Source organism: Lissotriton vulgaris, chromosome 7 (genome assembly GCF_964263255.1).
Source record: "Lissotriton vulgaris chromosome 7, aLisVul1.2, whole genome shotgun sequence".
In the NCBI taxonomy this organism is placed as follows: Eukaryota; Metazoa; Chordata; class Amphibia; order Caudata; family Salamandridae; genus Lissotriton; species Lissotriton vulgaris.
In genome coordinates this window covers 1,538,995,411-1,539,009,173 of record NC_141695.1, presented here as the reverse complement: position 1 = coordinate 1,539,009,173, position 13,763 = coordinate 1,538,995,411, and the positions used below count along the sequence as shown (strand labels likewise).

General features: G+C 41.7%; 1 protein-coding gene across 1 annotated transcript in view; it reads right to left on the bottom strand.

Annotated features, from left to right (window-relative positions):
* Window positions 1-13,763, bottom strand: part of LOC147705955 (bactericidal permeability-increasing protein-like) — a 168,549-nt gene that overhangs the window by 129,376 nt on the left and 25,410 nt on the right. Inside the window, exon 4 of the mRNA XM_086929580.1 lies at window positions 8,604-8,732. Coding sequence (XP_086785706.1) covers window positions 8,604-8,732 — 129 coding nt within the window. The remainder of the gene's footprint in view (window positions 1-8,603; window positions 8,733-13,763) is intronic.

Below are 13,763 nucleotides of genomic sequence, written 5' to 3'. Positions count from 1 at the left end.
CCTTTGCTCTTCAGGGAAAGAAGTGTCCATATGCAGGTTGGCGAGCATCAGGTTGTGAGCAGCATTAAAAACGCACTGGATGCTGTACTTGAACAGGTCAGTAACCCTTGTATGTGTCTTTGTATCATTACCACGGATCAGAACATTTGCAGCACTAAACTACACTGGACACAGGTCTTTAAACAGCTCACCTTTTATTACTTACTATAGTGAATATTTATAAAGCCTCTCATGCCAGCAGGTAGTAACCTTTCTTGCAAACTAGACAACTGTCAAGTCGCTTTTTCGTGAAATGTTCCCGAAAAACGTCTTAGACATTTGTGCAGCACTGCATATTTGTACAATGATCTTGCGAGCATTGGAAAGGGGAGACGTGGGGTATTCAGAGTTCGTTCATTTGCGAAGGGAAGGAAACAAAAGGGCATATTATCAAGGACCGGTGTTAAAATTATCGCAGTTTTATCCGCGGGAAACTGCTGAAAAAACAGCGATAATGGACTTGATAATACGCCCTTGTTAATTCACATAGAAGCCCATTTTCTTGTGTTAACATGGGCTTCTAATGGGAATTAACAAGGGTTTATTATCAAGCTCATTATCGCCATTTTATGGCCCTAAATGGTTTGAGGGTCTTCCACCGTAGCTTCATGTGTATTGCTTTTTTTAAGTCACTCTTGAGCTGTTGAAGTTATAAAAACATTTTTGTTGATATGTAGATGATGTAATAGATGGTGGATCATGTGACAAATGCAGTAAAGCCATAATTATGTGGCATTCACTACAGCTACAGAAACACAGAATTTTAGTCGCCCCACTTATACTGCATGCCGCATACGATGAGGTTCACTGACCCATCTCAGTGCTATTTGTTTCATTGCGCTCCATCGGTCTGGGAAGCAAATGCAAGTGCTCAGCAAACTGAATAGTCTGCTGCAAAATGGTTGAGGGGAAGCTACAGGATGTTACCAAAGAACAGGTTTGCTGGAATAATTTTTTCTTTAACTGTAGCAATTCTATCTTCCCCTCTCTATGTTCAAAGTTTTGGGTCTCGTTTAAGCTTCTGATATCCTGTCCACTAAACTCTCTCTTTCCCTCCTCTATTTAGAGCATGGAGGTGTCATGTTTCTAATGGCGGAGCCTGTGCCGGCTCTGACGTATGAACTCTTTGACTGGTAGCCCCTCTGCCATTAGCCTCAATCTATGTAAAACTGTCCATCCCATTTCAGATGGTGGTCGTGCTGTAGAATTTTACTGTTTGAGACAACCAGGGCAAGCCTGTCTGTTCCAAACTGGAATCAACTATGTTACACTGGTAGAAAACTCACTGCATGTCAAGGTCATTTTTTCCTTTTTTTCAGTAACTGTCTTGAGCTTTTGCAGTTTTTATTTTCAAAAACAAAACTTTAAGTTGATGTATTCAGCATAGGACCAGCTAAGTAAAGTTCTGGTGCTTTCTGGGCATTCACAACAGTGATATCTCCACATAGATCCCTTACTGCCCAGCAGCGAAACCTATAAATATGGTGGGTGGATATCCTCCAGGGAAGCGAAGGACCTAGTAGACTAGGTGGCCACTCACAAAGCTCCAACCTGCACTCCTTCATATGCGGCTGAACTCGTGACTTTTCCCTGTCTAGCATGACAAGATGACTGCAGCGGTACTTTGTACTTTTAGGGCTATTATTACTTAAATCTTTGAAACTGCATAGCTCTAGTTCTTCTGATTGGAATTTTGTTATTGTGGTGTCAAATAATTGATTACACTTTACTCCTCTATTCTAATCTGGTGTGGGATATTCCTTGTGTAATTCTTCCCTTTAATATTGCTTGTGTACTGCATAAATACTTTACACAGTGCCTCTAATTTAAACTGGCTGCTTTGTGCCAAGCTACCAGAGGATTAAGCACACGTTAATGTAGTAACCTTTTTGGTTCACCCTGACAAGGATTGTGGTTGTTGCTTGAGAAGGGTTTAAAACCCCTTCAATCACTAGCCCAATTTTTTACATGACATTAACCAGATTTGTTTGTTCCAGGGAAGTGAAGGGCCTAGTAGACTAGGTGGCCACTCACAAAGCTCATAACAAGCCAATAGTCTTCAAATAAGAGTTAGGAAGATGTTAAACCATGTTTCTCTTAATATCTAAATGTAAGTGAGTATGCAAGTTGCTTAAACAGAGGGTTAATGACTATGCAGTGGACGCTTTAATCCACTTTCTAAATTGTGACATATTGCTGATGAAGGACCCTTGATGGCCTTTTTTCCAATTTAAAGAGTTGTATTTTGGATACACCGTTAGCCATTAACCAGTGAGATGAACCAATAAATTGCCTGCAACTGTCTCAACTAAGGTCACTGTCACTGCCATACATTCACCTGTTGCAACTCTGTGAGGTTTAATGTTCAAGCCAAGTTTTTAAACATGTTAGTCCTAAGAGTAAACTCAAACCACTCTGAATGAAATGAAAGTGAATGAAATCCAAGCTGCTATGGTTTGCAGTCTCCCATTGTGTAATTTAGTAAATCTGAACCAGTTGCTCCAGAGTACCATTTTACGGTTGGGAAGAACGCAGCTAATCTGATGTAAGCACAAAGGTATGTGCTTGCATATCTCAATGCTGTTACCGGTTGCCGTCCGCTCCTGATCTGACCTTTCTGTCTTGCTTTGTGTTTCTTCACTTTGTTCCTGAGGTTTTTATGTGACGAGCCAGGTCTTCAGCTTCTTGCAGAACTCATGAAGTAAGGACGTGGCTCTGATTTGTTGAGGCTTGTGGATGTGGGTGGGGACAATCGAGGAAATCGGTGGGGGCCAATACATGAAGTAAGGGGAGCCAGGGACGTGGGTGGGGCTTCCTAAAGTAATGAGCACCTGCACCTAATAGTTTGCAAAATAAGCACTACATCCATGAATCTCTTCTTGCTCCTTGCGGTCGCCTCCACCTTGAACTGAACTCTTCTTGCCCAACTTTGGAAAGGTAACATTTTCAATGAAACTAACCTAGTCCTTGTATCCAACCTGCACTCCTTCATATGCGGTTGAACTGGTGACTTTTCCCTGTCTAGCATGACAAGATGACTGCAGCGGTACTTTGTACTTTAAGAGCTATTATTACTTAAATTTTTGAAACTGCATAGCTCTAGTTCTTCTGATTGGAATTTTGTTATTGTGGTGTCAAATAATTTATTACACTTTACTCTTCTATTCTAATCTGGTGTGGGATTTTCCTTGTGTAATTCTTCCCTTTAATATTGCTTGTGTACTGCATAAATACTTTACACAGTGCCTCTAATTTAAACTGGCTGCTTTGTGCCAAGCTTCCAGAGTATTAAGCATACGTTAATGTAGTAACCTTTTTGGTTCACCCTGACAAGGATTGTGGTTGTTGCTTGAGAAGGGTTTAAAACCCCTTCAATCACTAGCCCAATTTTTTACATGACATTAACCAGATTTGTTTGTTCCAGGGAAGTGAAGGGCCTAGTAGACTAGGTGGCCACTCACAAAGCTCATAACAAGCCAATAGTCTTCAAATAAGAGTTAGGAAGATGTTAAACCATGTTTCTCTTAATATCTAAATGTAAGTGAGTATGCAAGTTGCTTAAACAGAGGGTTAATGACTATGCAGTGGACGCTTTAATCCACTTTCTAAATTGTGACATATTGCTGATGAAGGACCCTTGATGGCCTTTTTTCCAATTTAAAGAGTTGTATTTTGGATACACCGTTAGCCATTAACCAGTGAGATGAACCAATCAATTGCCTGCAACTGTCTCAACTAAGGTCACTGTCACTGCCATACATTCACCTGTTGCAACTCTGTGAGGTTTAATGTTCAAGCCACGTTTTTTAACATGTTAGTCCTAATAGTAAACTCAAACCACTCTGAATGAAATGAAAGTGAATGAAATCCAAGCTGCTATGGTTTGCAGTCTCCCATTGTGTAATTTAGTAAATCTGAACCAGTTGCTCCAGAGTACCATTTTACGGTTGGGAAGAACGCAGCTAATCTGATGTAAGCACAAAGGTATGTGCTTGCATATCTCAATGCTGTTACCGGTTGCCGTCCGCTCCTGATCTGACCTTTCTGTCTTGCTTTGTGTTTCTTCACTTTGTTCCTGAGGTTTTTATGTGACGAGCCAGGTCTTCAGCTTCTTGCAGAACTCATGAAGTAAGGACGTGGCTCTGATTTGTTGAGGCTTGTGGATGTGGGTGGGGACAATCGATGAAATCGGTGGGGGCCAATACATGAAGTAAGGGGAGCCAGGGACGTGGGTGGGGCTTCCTAAAGTAATGAGCACCTGCACCTAATAGTTTGCAAAATAAGCACTACATCCATGAATCTCTTCTTGCTCCTTGCGGTCGCCTCCACCTTGAACTGAACTCTTCTTGCCCAACTTTGGAAAGGTAACATTTTCAATGAAACTAACCTAGTCCTTGTATCCAACCTGCACTCCTTCATATGCGGTTGAACTGGTGACTTTTCCCTGTCTTGCATGACAAGATGACTGCAGCGGTACTTTGTACTTTAAGAGTTATTATTACTTAAATTTTTGAAACTGCATAGCTCTAGTTCTTCTGATTGGAATTTTGTTATTGTGGTGTCAAATAATTTATTACACTTTACTCTTCTATTCTAATCTGGTGTGGGATTTTCCTTGTGTAATTCTTCCCTTTAATATTGCTTGTGTACTGCATAAATACTTTACACAGTGCCTCTAATTTAAGCTGGCTGCTTTGTGCCAAGCTTCCAGAGTATTAAGCATACGTTAATGTAGTAACCTTTTTGGTTCACCCTGACAAGGATTGTGGTTGTTGCTTGAGAAGGGTTTAAAACCCCTTCAATCACTAGCCCAATTTTTTACATGACATTAACCAGATTTGTTTGTTCCAGGGAAGCCAAGGGCCTAGTAGACTAGCTGGCCACTCAAAAAGCTCATAACAAGCCCCTAGTCTTTAAATAAGAGTTGGGAAGAAGTTAAACCATGTTTCTCTTAATATCTAAATGTAAGTGAGTATGCAAGTTGCTTAAACAGAGGGTTAATGACTATGCAGTGGACGCTTTAATCCAGTTTCTAAATTGTGACATATTGCTGATGACAGACCCTTGATGGCCTTTTTTTCAATTTAAAGAGTTGTCTTTTGGATACACCGGTAGCCATTGACCAGTGAGATAAACCAATCAAATGCCTGCAACTGTCTCAACTAAGGTCACTGTCACTGCCATACATTCACCTGCTGCAACTGTGTGAGGTTTAATGTTCAAGCCAAGTTTTTAAACGTGTTAGTCCTAAGAGTAAACACAAACCACTCTGAATGAAATGAAAGTGAATTAAATCCAAGCTGCAATGGTTTGAAGTCTCCCATTGTGTAATTTAGTCAATCTGAACCAGTTGCTCAAGAGTACCATTTCACGGTTGGGAAGAAAGCAGCTAATCTGATGTAAGCACAAAAGTATGTACTTGCATATCTCAATGCTGTTACCGGTTGCAGTTTGCTCCTGATTTGACCTTTCATCTTGCTTTGTGTTTCTTCACTTTGTTCCTGAGGTTTTTATGTGAATAGCCAGGTCTTCCGCTTCTTGCGGAACTCAAGAAGTAAGGTCCTGGTTCTGATTTGTTGAGGCTTGTGGATGTGGGTGGGAACAATCGATGAAATCGGTGGGGGCCAATACACAAAGTAGGGGGAGCCAGGGAAGTGGGTTTAGCTTCCTAAAAAAATGAGCACCTGCACCGAATAGTTTGCAAAGTAAGCACTACATCCATGACTCTCTTCTTGCTCCTTGCGGCCGCCTCTACCGTGAACTGAACTCTTTTTGCCGAACTTTGGGAAGGTAACATTTTCAATGAAACTAACCTAGTCCTTGTATCCAACCCGCGCTCCATCATGGGGGGCTAACCTTGTGACTTTTCCCAGTCTAGCATGACAAGATGACTGCAGCGGTACTTTGTACTTTTAGGGCTATTATTACTTAAATCTTTGAAACTGCATAGCTCGAGTTCTTCTGATTGGAATTTTGTTATTGTGGTGGGAAATAATGTATTACACTTTACTCTTTTATTCCGATCTGGAGTGGTGGGATATTCCTTGTGTAATTTTTCCTTTTAATATTGCTTGTGTACTGCATAAATACTTTACACAGTGCCTCTAATTTAAGCTGGCTGCTTTGTGCCAAGCTACCAGAGGATTAAGCACATGTTAATGTAGTACATTTTTTGGTTCACCCTGACAAGGATTATGGTTGTTGCTTGAGAAGGGTTTAAAACCCCTTCAATCAATAGCCCAATTTTTTACATGACATTAACCAAATTTGTTTTAAATGTAACAAAAAGGGTCATTTTTCATGAGTATGCAAAGCCTCTATGGGTCAGAAGACACATGCCATTTAAACTATTAAAATTGTAAAAGACTGTGTCTTAGAAGAGGATGATAATTTGCTGATGATGCTTTCCTCCTGTGAACGTAAAGAGGATGGAGGATTTGAAAAAGCCACACACAACAACACAACAATACAATGAGTAGGAATCCATCATACTGTGTTACTTCTATCAACAAAAGAATATGTCAGTGTCATTGCAGATTCTGGCTCCCCATTCACATGAATTAATGAGTTTTAGTTGTCTGATCTCAGAGGGGTGCACCTACAGGATTGTCTCATAAACATATTTTTTTTATTGTGGGAAAAGGGTAAAAGTGGTAGAGAAAGTTGAGGCAACATTAGAATTGGATAACTGTGTTACCTATACACAGATTTATGTTGTGCAACATTACTCAAACTTTTTAGGCAGGATTGATCAAGTAGATCCCAAGATGATTTTTAGATCCGAGTCATCTAGACATGGTTGTACGAAAACAGAAACTCCTTAATTCGACCTTCAGCAAAGTCAATTTTGTTAATGAGAATGAATGGATGGGTGGATTAATTTCTTTTAATGTGTTCATATAATATGGGAAAATGGAACATTTTTCAACACTGCATAATTTTGAAAGATGGGGCTCATCCTGTAGTGTACAAGGCAGACAAAGTCCCAATGAGTATGAGAAAAAAACGAAGTTAGAAATTTGTGTGAGTCATTGCACCTATCGAGGGTCCTAAGTAGCTTGTTCTTCTCGTTCTAGCATGCAAGTCAGACAGGTCTTTGGGACTATTTGTTTACTTGTGGAAACAGATTTCAACATTTGGATTGAACGCCAACTGCTACTGAATATCAACAAAATGTTGGTTATATCGAATGGAGCATTAATATTTACACCCCTTGACAATATCTGCTGCTTTTCATCAGATAGAACTCTGTGAGGACTGTAGGCACCTACATTATTTTGCAACACAGGAGGAAGCTTATTGTTATGTCCAAATGGTCTTTGGCTTAGCGTGATTATTCTCTGCTTTTCAAAGATTAATAAACAACTTATTTAAGAATATAGATGGTGCCATAAATTTCAAGTTGAGATTTTGATCTATTTCAAAGATGAACCTGTACATCCCCTTCGCTGCTGATGACGAGCTCAGCTCGTCCTCAGCCACGGTGGTCGTGTGTGGATGACAAGCTGAGCTCGTCATGTAACGCAGCTTTTGGAAAAAAGCCGCACAGCGCAAAAATAACCGCGTCAGCGATGCGGATAACACGAGAGTAAGGAAGGTGTTTGAAATCATTGGTGCTAGGGCCTTACCATATGAAAAGACAAATATACGTTTCTTCGTCATGAGTGGATTATGTAGGGCATTTGGTCTCAGGAAAAGGCATTGAGCAAAGGCAGTGGTCCATCCACAAACAGGGAGCACTCCAAATAGACATCATATAATACATAATGAAACTGCTTTCTGCTGCTTGGGAAATGCCGTGAACCAGAAACCACCCTCATTCTTATCAAATACCTTTGCACCAGTGTTTCCAACTGCCCTGCATTTGCATAATAAGAATTATATAGCACCACCCATTTGTGAATAATGTAAAACAGTTGCCCTTTGACCCTGTGCAATCCCTGTTTTCCAGGCAAAACTAAGTAGAAAAGACAGAATCCAGGCTCTTTCATTAGGAGTGTTCTGCTTAATTCAGATACTCTGTCCATCACCACCCCCTTTTCTGAATCGTTTTGTCCACCATAAGCGTGGAAGGGTATGCTCAGACATGAGTCCCTTGCTCACTGCACCATCAGGATTCAAGCAAGCCGGTCCGAAGACGGCTGTAATGCCAGAAACCGGTCCCCGGAAGCTTGTTTCCTTTCCAGTAAAATAATTGGCTTGGTAGTTTGGTCTGCCCTGTTCCCATGATGCACTGGGCCAGGGACAGACTAATTTGCATGTAGCCAGGTTCTGAGCAGGGATGGTGCAGTGCAAAAAAACGGTGATGGATCAAACCCTGATCTGTTGACTGGGTAGGAGTGTTCTGCTTAATTCAGATACTCTGTCCATCACCACCCCCTTTTCTGAATCTTTCATTAGGAGGCAGGTTTCTGTGAGACAGGAACAACACTAAACTGCAGTTAACAAGAGATACTATCCTCTAAAATAATTACCATCAACCCTTCAGGATTTCTTACGCTCAGCATTATTTTTTGGAGGATTGATTTCTTTGATAAAAGTGAATGACTTTGAGCAGAACTCACATTAACCAATGATGCACTTTCCAGTTACCATGGGCCCTTGCAGAAGCATCAACAATATTTACATCAACGTCAGTTCCAACAACAGGGATGGCCAAGGTTTTCCGGAACTCAAATGTGTCCACTCGTATCCTGGAAAAGCAGAAAATAATGTGAGTGCTGAGATCCCTCACACATGGAAAACAATAATTGATAACATGTTTTTATTAGTAGGCACGATTTAGAATTGGGAGGCAATGGGAAACCCTCTAAGTTCTGAGTGCTAAATCCTGAGGAGAGTGCATTTTGGAATTTTCTCCAACAATCCTTGATCGTGTTATTATGTTATTATGTTATCAGTCATAAACACCTCGAGGCAACTTAGTTGAAGGTATGCACTTTATAAGAGTAATATGCTACACGAAAAAAATACATAGCATCTTGAAAATAGCTAACACTCCTAACAAATGCAAGATTAAATAAAACTTGTGAAATATAAACAGGAACTACATTGCTAGCATCCCCTTACTGTTTTTACATTCATTGTTCAATATTCGATCAGTGTTTTTGCCATTGCAACTTACGGCCTCATTACAATGTCAGTCTGAAAGCATTCTGACCAACTCAGTGTCAGAATGGTTTCCAACTGTATTGGATTCAGGGAGACCGACCGACCGACTGATTACGATGCTTCCGAACACAGTTTGGCTGGTCTCCCATTGACTTCACTGGGAGCCTGTGTTCCGACACAGGCTCCCATTGAAAAACGGGGTGGTTTCGGAAAAGCCTGCACCCGTTGGCAGGCTCCCCAATATGCCTGTGCATGTTTGGAAAGCGGGGACCCATGGGTACCCCATGGGCCCTGACTGCAGATCTCCGGGTGAAGGGGGGCCTGCTACGTGCACCCAAAGTTGGTTTCCGACAGCCAATCCGTGTCAGACAAACCAAGTCAGAACGGCTGTCTGAATTGGACATCGTAATTCGTCGGTCGGAAACGCGGTCCGTAGTGCCGTACAAGTCAGCTCCAACCGACTCTGCTCCTCCGAATACCAGTTAGAACCGAGTCAGAATGACTGAACAGTTACCTAACATCGTATTCAGTCAGTCGGAAATGTTTCTGAGTCGGTCAGAAACACAGCTTCGGAAACAGATTCAGTAGTATTAGTATTGCTGAGGGAATTGATTCTTCTCTCTATTGGCGCTCCTCTAGAATACAGAGGGGCAGATTTACAAGCCCCTTGTGCCTCATTTACGCCGCCGTTAGGTCATGGTGCGGGGTACTTACAATTGACGCATCTGGGAGATGCGTCACATGTAGGTGTTCCTACGCAGGGTGGGACGTTCCAACGCAGGAACGCCTCCAAAAAGTGGCTGAGTGAAATCTACAAGATTTCACTCAGTCACTTTTAGGCCCATGCTGCTCAAAACCCTGTGCCTGCCTGAAGCAGGTGTAAGGATTGATGCAGCATTAACTAGATAGGGCCCCCAGAGCATTGCTGGAGCTGCGTCGTGCTTGCGACGTAACTCCAGCAATGCGCCACTTTTACGGCACAGATGCGTGACGCATCTGTGCCGTTTTTGCCCCAGGTTGCGCAGCATTGTAAATGCAGCGCATCCATGATGGCGGAGCAGTGGCGCACAATAACTGGCGCATCCCTGCTGATTTGCAGGGATGCCCCAGTTATTGTATATATTGTATGTATTGTATATATGCCCCAGAGTGATTTCCACTGACATCCAAGTAGTCCTGATCCATACCTTACTGTGATGTTAGCCAATTTATTTGGGTTAGGAAAGATCCTTGCAACGTGGCACTGTAGCTCCTGTAGATTAGGCATTCATTTTCTTTGGCCTCCACCATAGATAATGTTGCATTAATCAAGTCTCATTAATCCCAAACATGTTATCGTTTTTTTGTGATGAGGTAGCTGATTTAGCAGGAAGAGCCTTTGTTAGCTACATGAGGAAAACGTTGATCTTTTTTACCACTATTGTGATTTGGTTATCTACCAACAATTTTTCATCAAAATACACTCCAAAATTTCAGGCAGCAGAGATTTTTTTTTGTGAAGTGCATCATTTCCCTGGAGTATGTAAGGATGTATGTTATCAATTGCCTCTGGATACATTTATTAGGCAAATTATCACATTACACACAACAAACAAAGAACTTCTTTAGAATGGTAGACTTTCAAGAAAACACTTCTATCTTTATTTATGGTTTATCTTTTTTCATGTAGTTTGGATGATAATCGCTACAGAAGGCTGTCTTGCAACATACTTGCAATGGCTGCATGTTAATACATTCCCTATAGATCCCCAAGGCTCTCTACATTAAACTCATTATTAGAAGGAGGTGAAGAATATCAAATTCAATGGTTTCCAGTATGTAATTTGCAGGTGGAGAAAAAAGTTAAGGTTATTTGAAATTCCTGAGGTTTTCCATTATCGGGCGCATGAAGGTCTTTCATGTTTACAAGCTAAGAAGCCCCTTTAATTTTGGACAACTTTTACCAATATTGGAGTTTCTTTATACTGAACTGCGGCTTAAGAAAATGTCAATGGTGACTGTAAAAAAATGGGTCATTAGTTGTGCAGGATGTAAGACCTGCACAAGTAATATGCCTACAATTGTCTCCTTATTGGGAACCAAGAACCCAATTGTAGCGCCTGACTCTTTCAAGGAAATGAAGCTGAGCAGTCCAAGATCTTCTCAGGGAGGTGGTGTGGGCTATTAATTGCCATTCGCTGGCACACAAAAATAACACAATAATAAATGAGTTTCCAAACAGTGTTTTTTCTTTGAAAATTTAAAATCACATTATCCCACACACACTACTCAATATGACACATGAATTTACAAATGTATACATAAGGCAGATAGAAATACCTTTGGTGGCATTCTGAAATCACCTTTGACCACACCTGGGCCGTGACTCTCGAAATTGCAGCACCTCCCAACCACACTTATACCAGATGGACCATAACATTACAGGGGGTATCACTTTAAAAAAAAACTGGCCTATTGGCATTGTAAAAGTGTCTCTACATCAATCTATAAGGCAAGTCTATTGGCTTTGTCAAAGACCACCACGTCAATATCTATAGCAAGCCTATTGGCTAATTAACCGGGTCATCACAACAATACAATAAGGCGACACTGTGTGAAAAAGTGTGAAATGTGAGAACATTGTTCGACCACACCTGCTAATGAGTATCATCTAGTGATTTTGCCTGCTTTCAACATGTGAATTATCCTTGTAAAACACAATAGATCCTTAGAAAATGTGAGTACTGTTAATCGAATGGTGCTAATGACTTCTGTTACCTCCCTGTAAGAAACCGGTTGAGAGGGGTAAGATCCAACTCAAGCAGAAATCACAATATTTGTCAGGGTGAGGCACAAAGAACCCCCAAATTCACATGTGCTCATTCCTCTGGTAGTTTGGCACAGAGTAGTCCGGCTTAACTTAGAGGCAAAGTGTAAAGTATTTATGCAACAATTCAAACAGTAATAAAATAAAAACACAACACAAGAAGAATCCCAAACCAATTTAGGAAATGAGAGCTAATGTGAATAAATAAATTAAGACCAAAACAACAAACATCTAGTCAGTAGACCTGGAGATATACAATTTTAAAGATTTAAGTGAAAATAGCGCCAAAAAGCACAAATGCCAACTGTGGAAATCTGGTCCCTTCAGACCAGGAAACAGTCAGAAGTTCAGGTCAACCACGATGGAGTGCGAGCCAGATAGAGGGACCCAGTTAGACCCACGGAACAAGAGTACCTTAAATCCTGGGTATGGAGCGTTGTGAGGTTCTGGGTCAAGGATGAATTGTGCAGCCTAGGAAATGCATTGGTTCTGGGAGCTGCAAAGCTGCATTTGTGAGGTCCTGCATCATCACTGAGAATCCCATCATTGAGGGCTTGCAATGTGCAGTCCAGTTTAGAGGATATGTCAAGCCGTTGAGGCGATGTGTTGGTTCCGAAATGGTGCGAGGTTGCCATGCAAGACCCTGCGTTGTTGTTGTTGTGGCTGCAGTCGACAAGGAATTTGCAATGCTAGGCATTGCGCGAGTAAAGCTACATACAGCCTCAGGTCCAATGCGGGCTGTGAGGTTGATGCAGAGTCCTAGCGCTGGGAGAACTCTCTCAGCAGTGGCAATGCATTGGTTCTGCTCGGGATTGCGACACGCATGAGAGAGGTCTGCTAAATTCACAGACCAACTGCCAGAGCACTTTCAGGCTCACGTCCAAGGGTCCAGGACTAGGGTGGCACCACTTGGCAGGGTAGGACTCACAGAGAGCAGAGCCCAGATGCTGGGTTCAAGGTTAATGTAGCCTTTTGTCCCTGAGACTCTAGTCCGAAGGCTAGCCAACTAGCCCTTGGAGTCACTCTGGGGTCTTGGGTTCAACAGATGCAGATCCAGTCCTTCTCACCCAGGCAAGAGGGCAGCAATTCAGCACATTGGGGCAGCAGACCTTAAGAGCAGCAGAGTGGCAATCCTTTTCAGCAGCACAGCAGACCTTCTTCCTGGCACAGCATCCACAGGTCCAGAAATGTACTGAATAGATGGTGGCTGCCGTCCAATATTTATAACTGGGCCTTCCTTTGAAATGGTAGGAGCTTCTAGAGGTTTCTCCCTGAAGTTCACAGGCATCCTGCCTTCCCTGCCCTGGCTCTAGATAAAGACTAACTACAGGGCATATGCAGCCCTTTGTGTGCTCGCAGTCTGGCAGACTATTTTAGTGTGAATAGGGCTGTGCCCTGCTCTATCCTGCCACCCTGCCAGTGATGACCCATCCAGCCACACCTAAGCTCTCTATTGTGTGTAGCTCTTCAAGAGGAATACACAAAACCCAAATCTCAACTACAACCTGATGCTTGACCCAGAGGCAGGAAAAAAGGCACTAGATAGCTAAGACAGCAACATGTTGACTTTCCAAAGTGGCATTTTCAGAATTGTAATTTAAATTCCAATTTTGCCATGAGAGAGGACATTTCATTACAATTCAAAATACATCAAACATAAACTAATAACAATACAATTATTGTCTGATTAAAAACAAATTATCACAAAACAACACTTTACAATACATGCAAGAAACATAGTAAATACACATGTACATACAAAATATGCCCATACAAATTCATATAACAACAGAAATTCAATAAAATG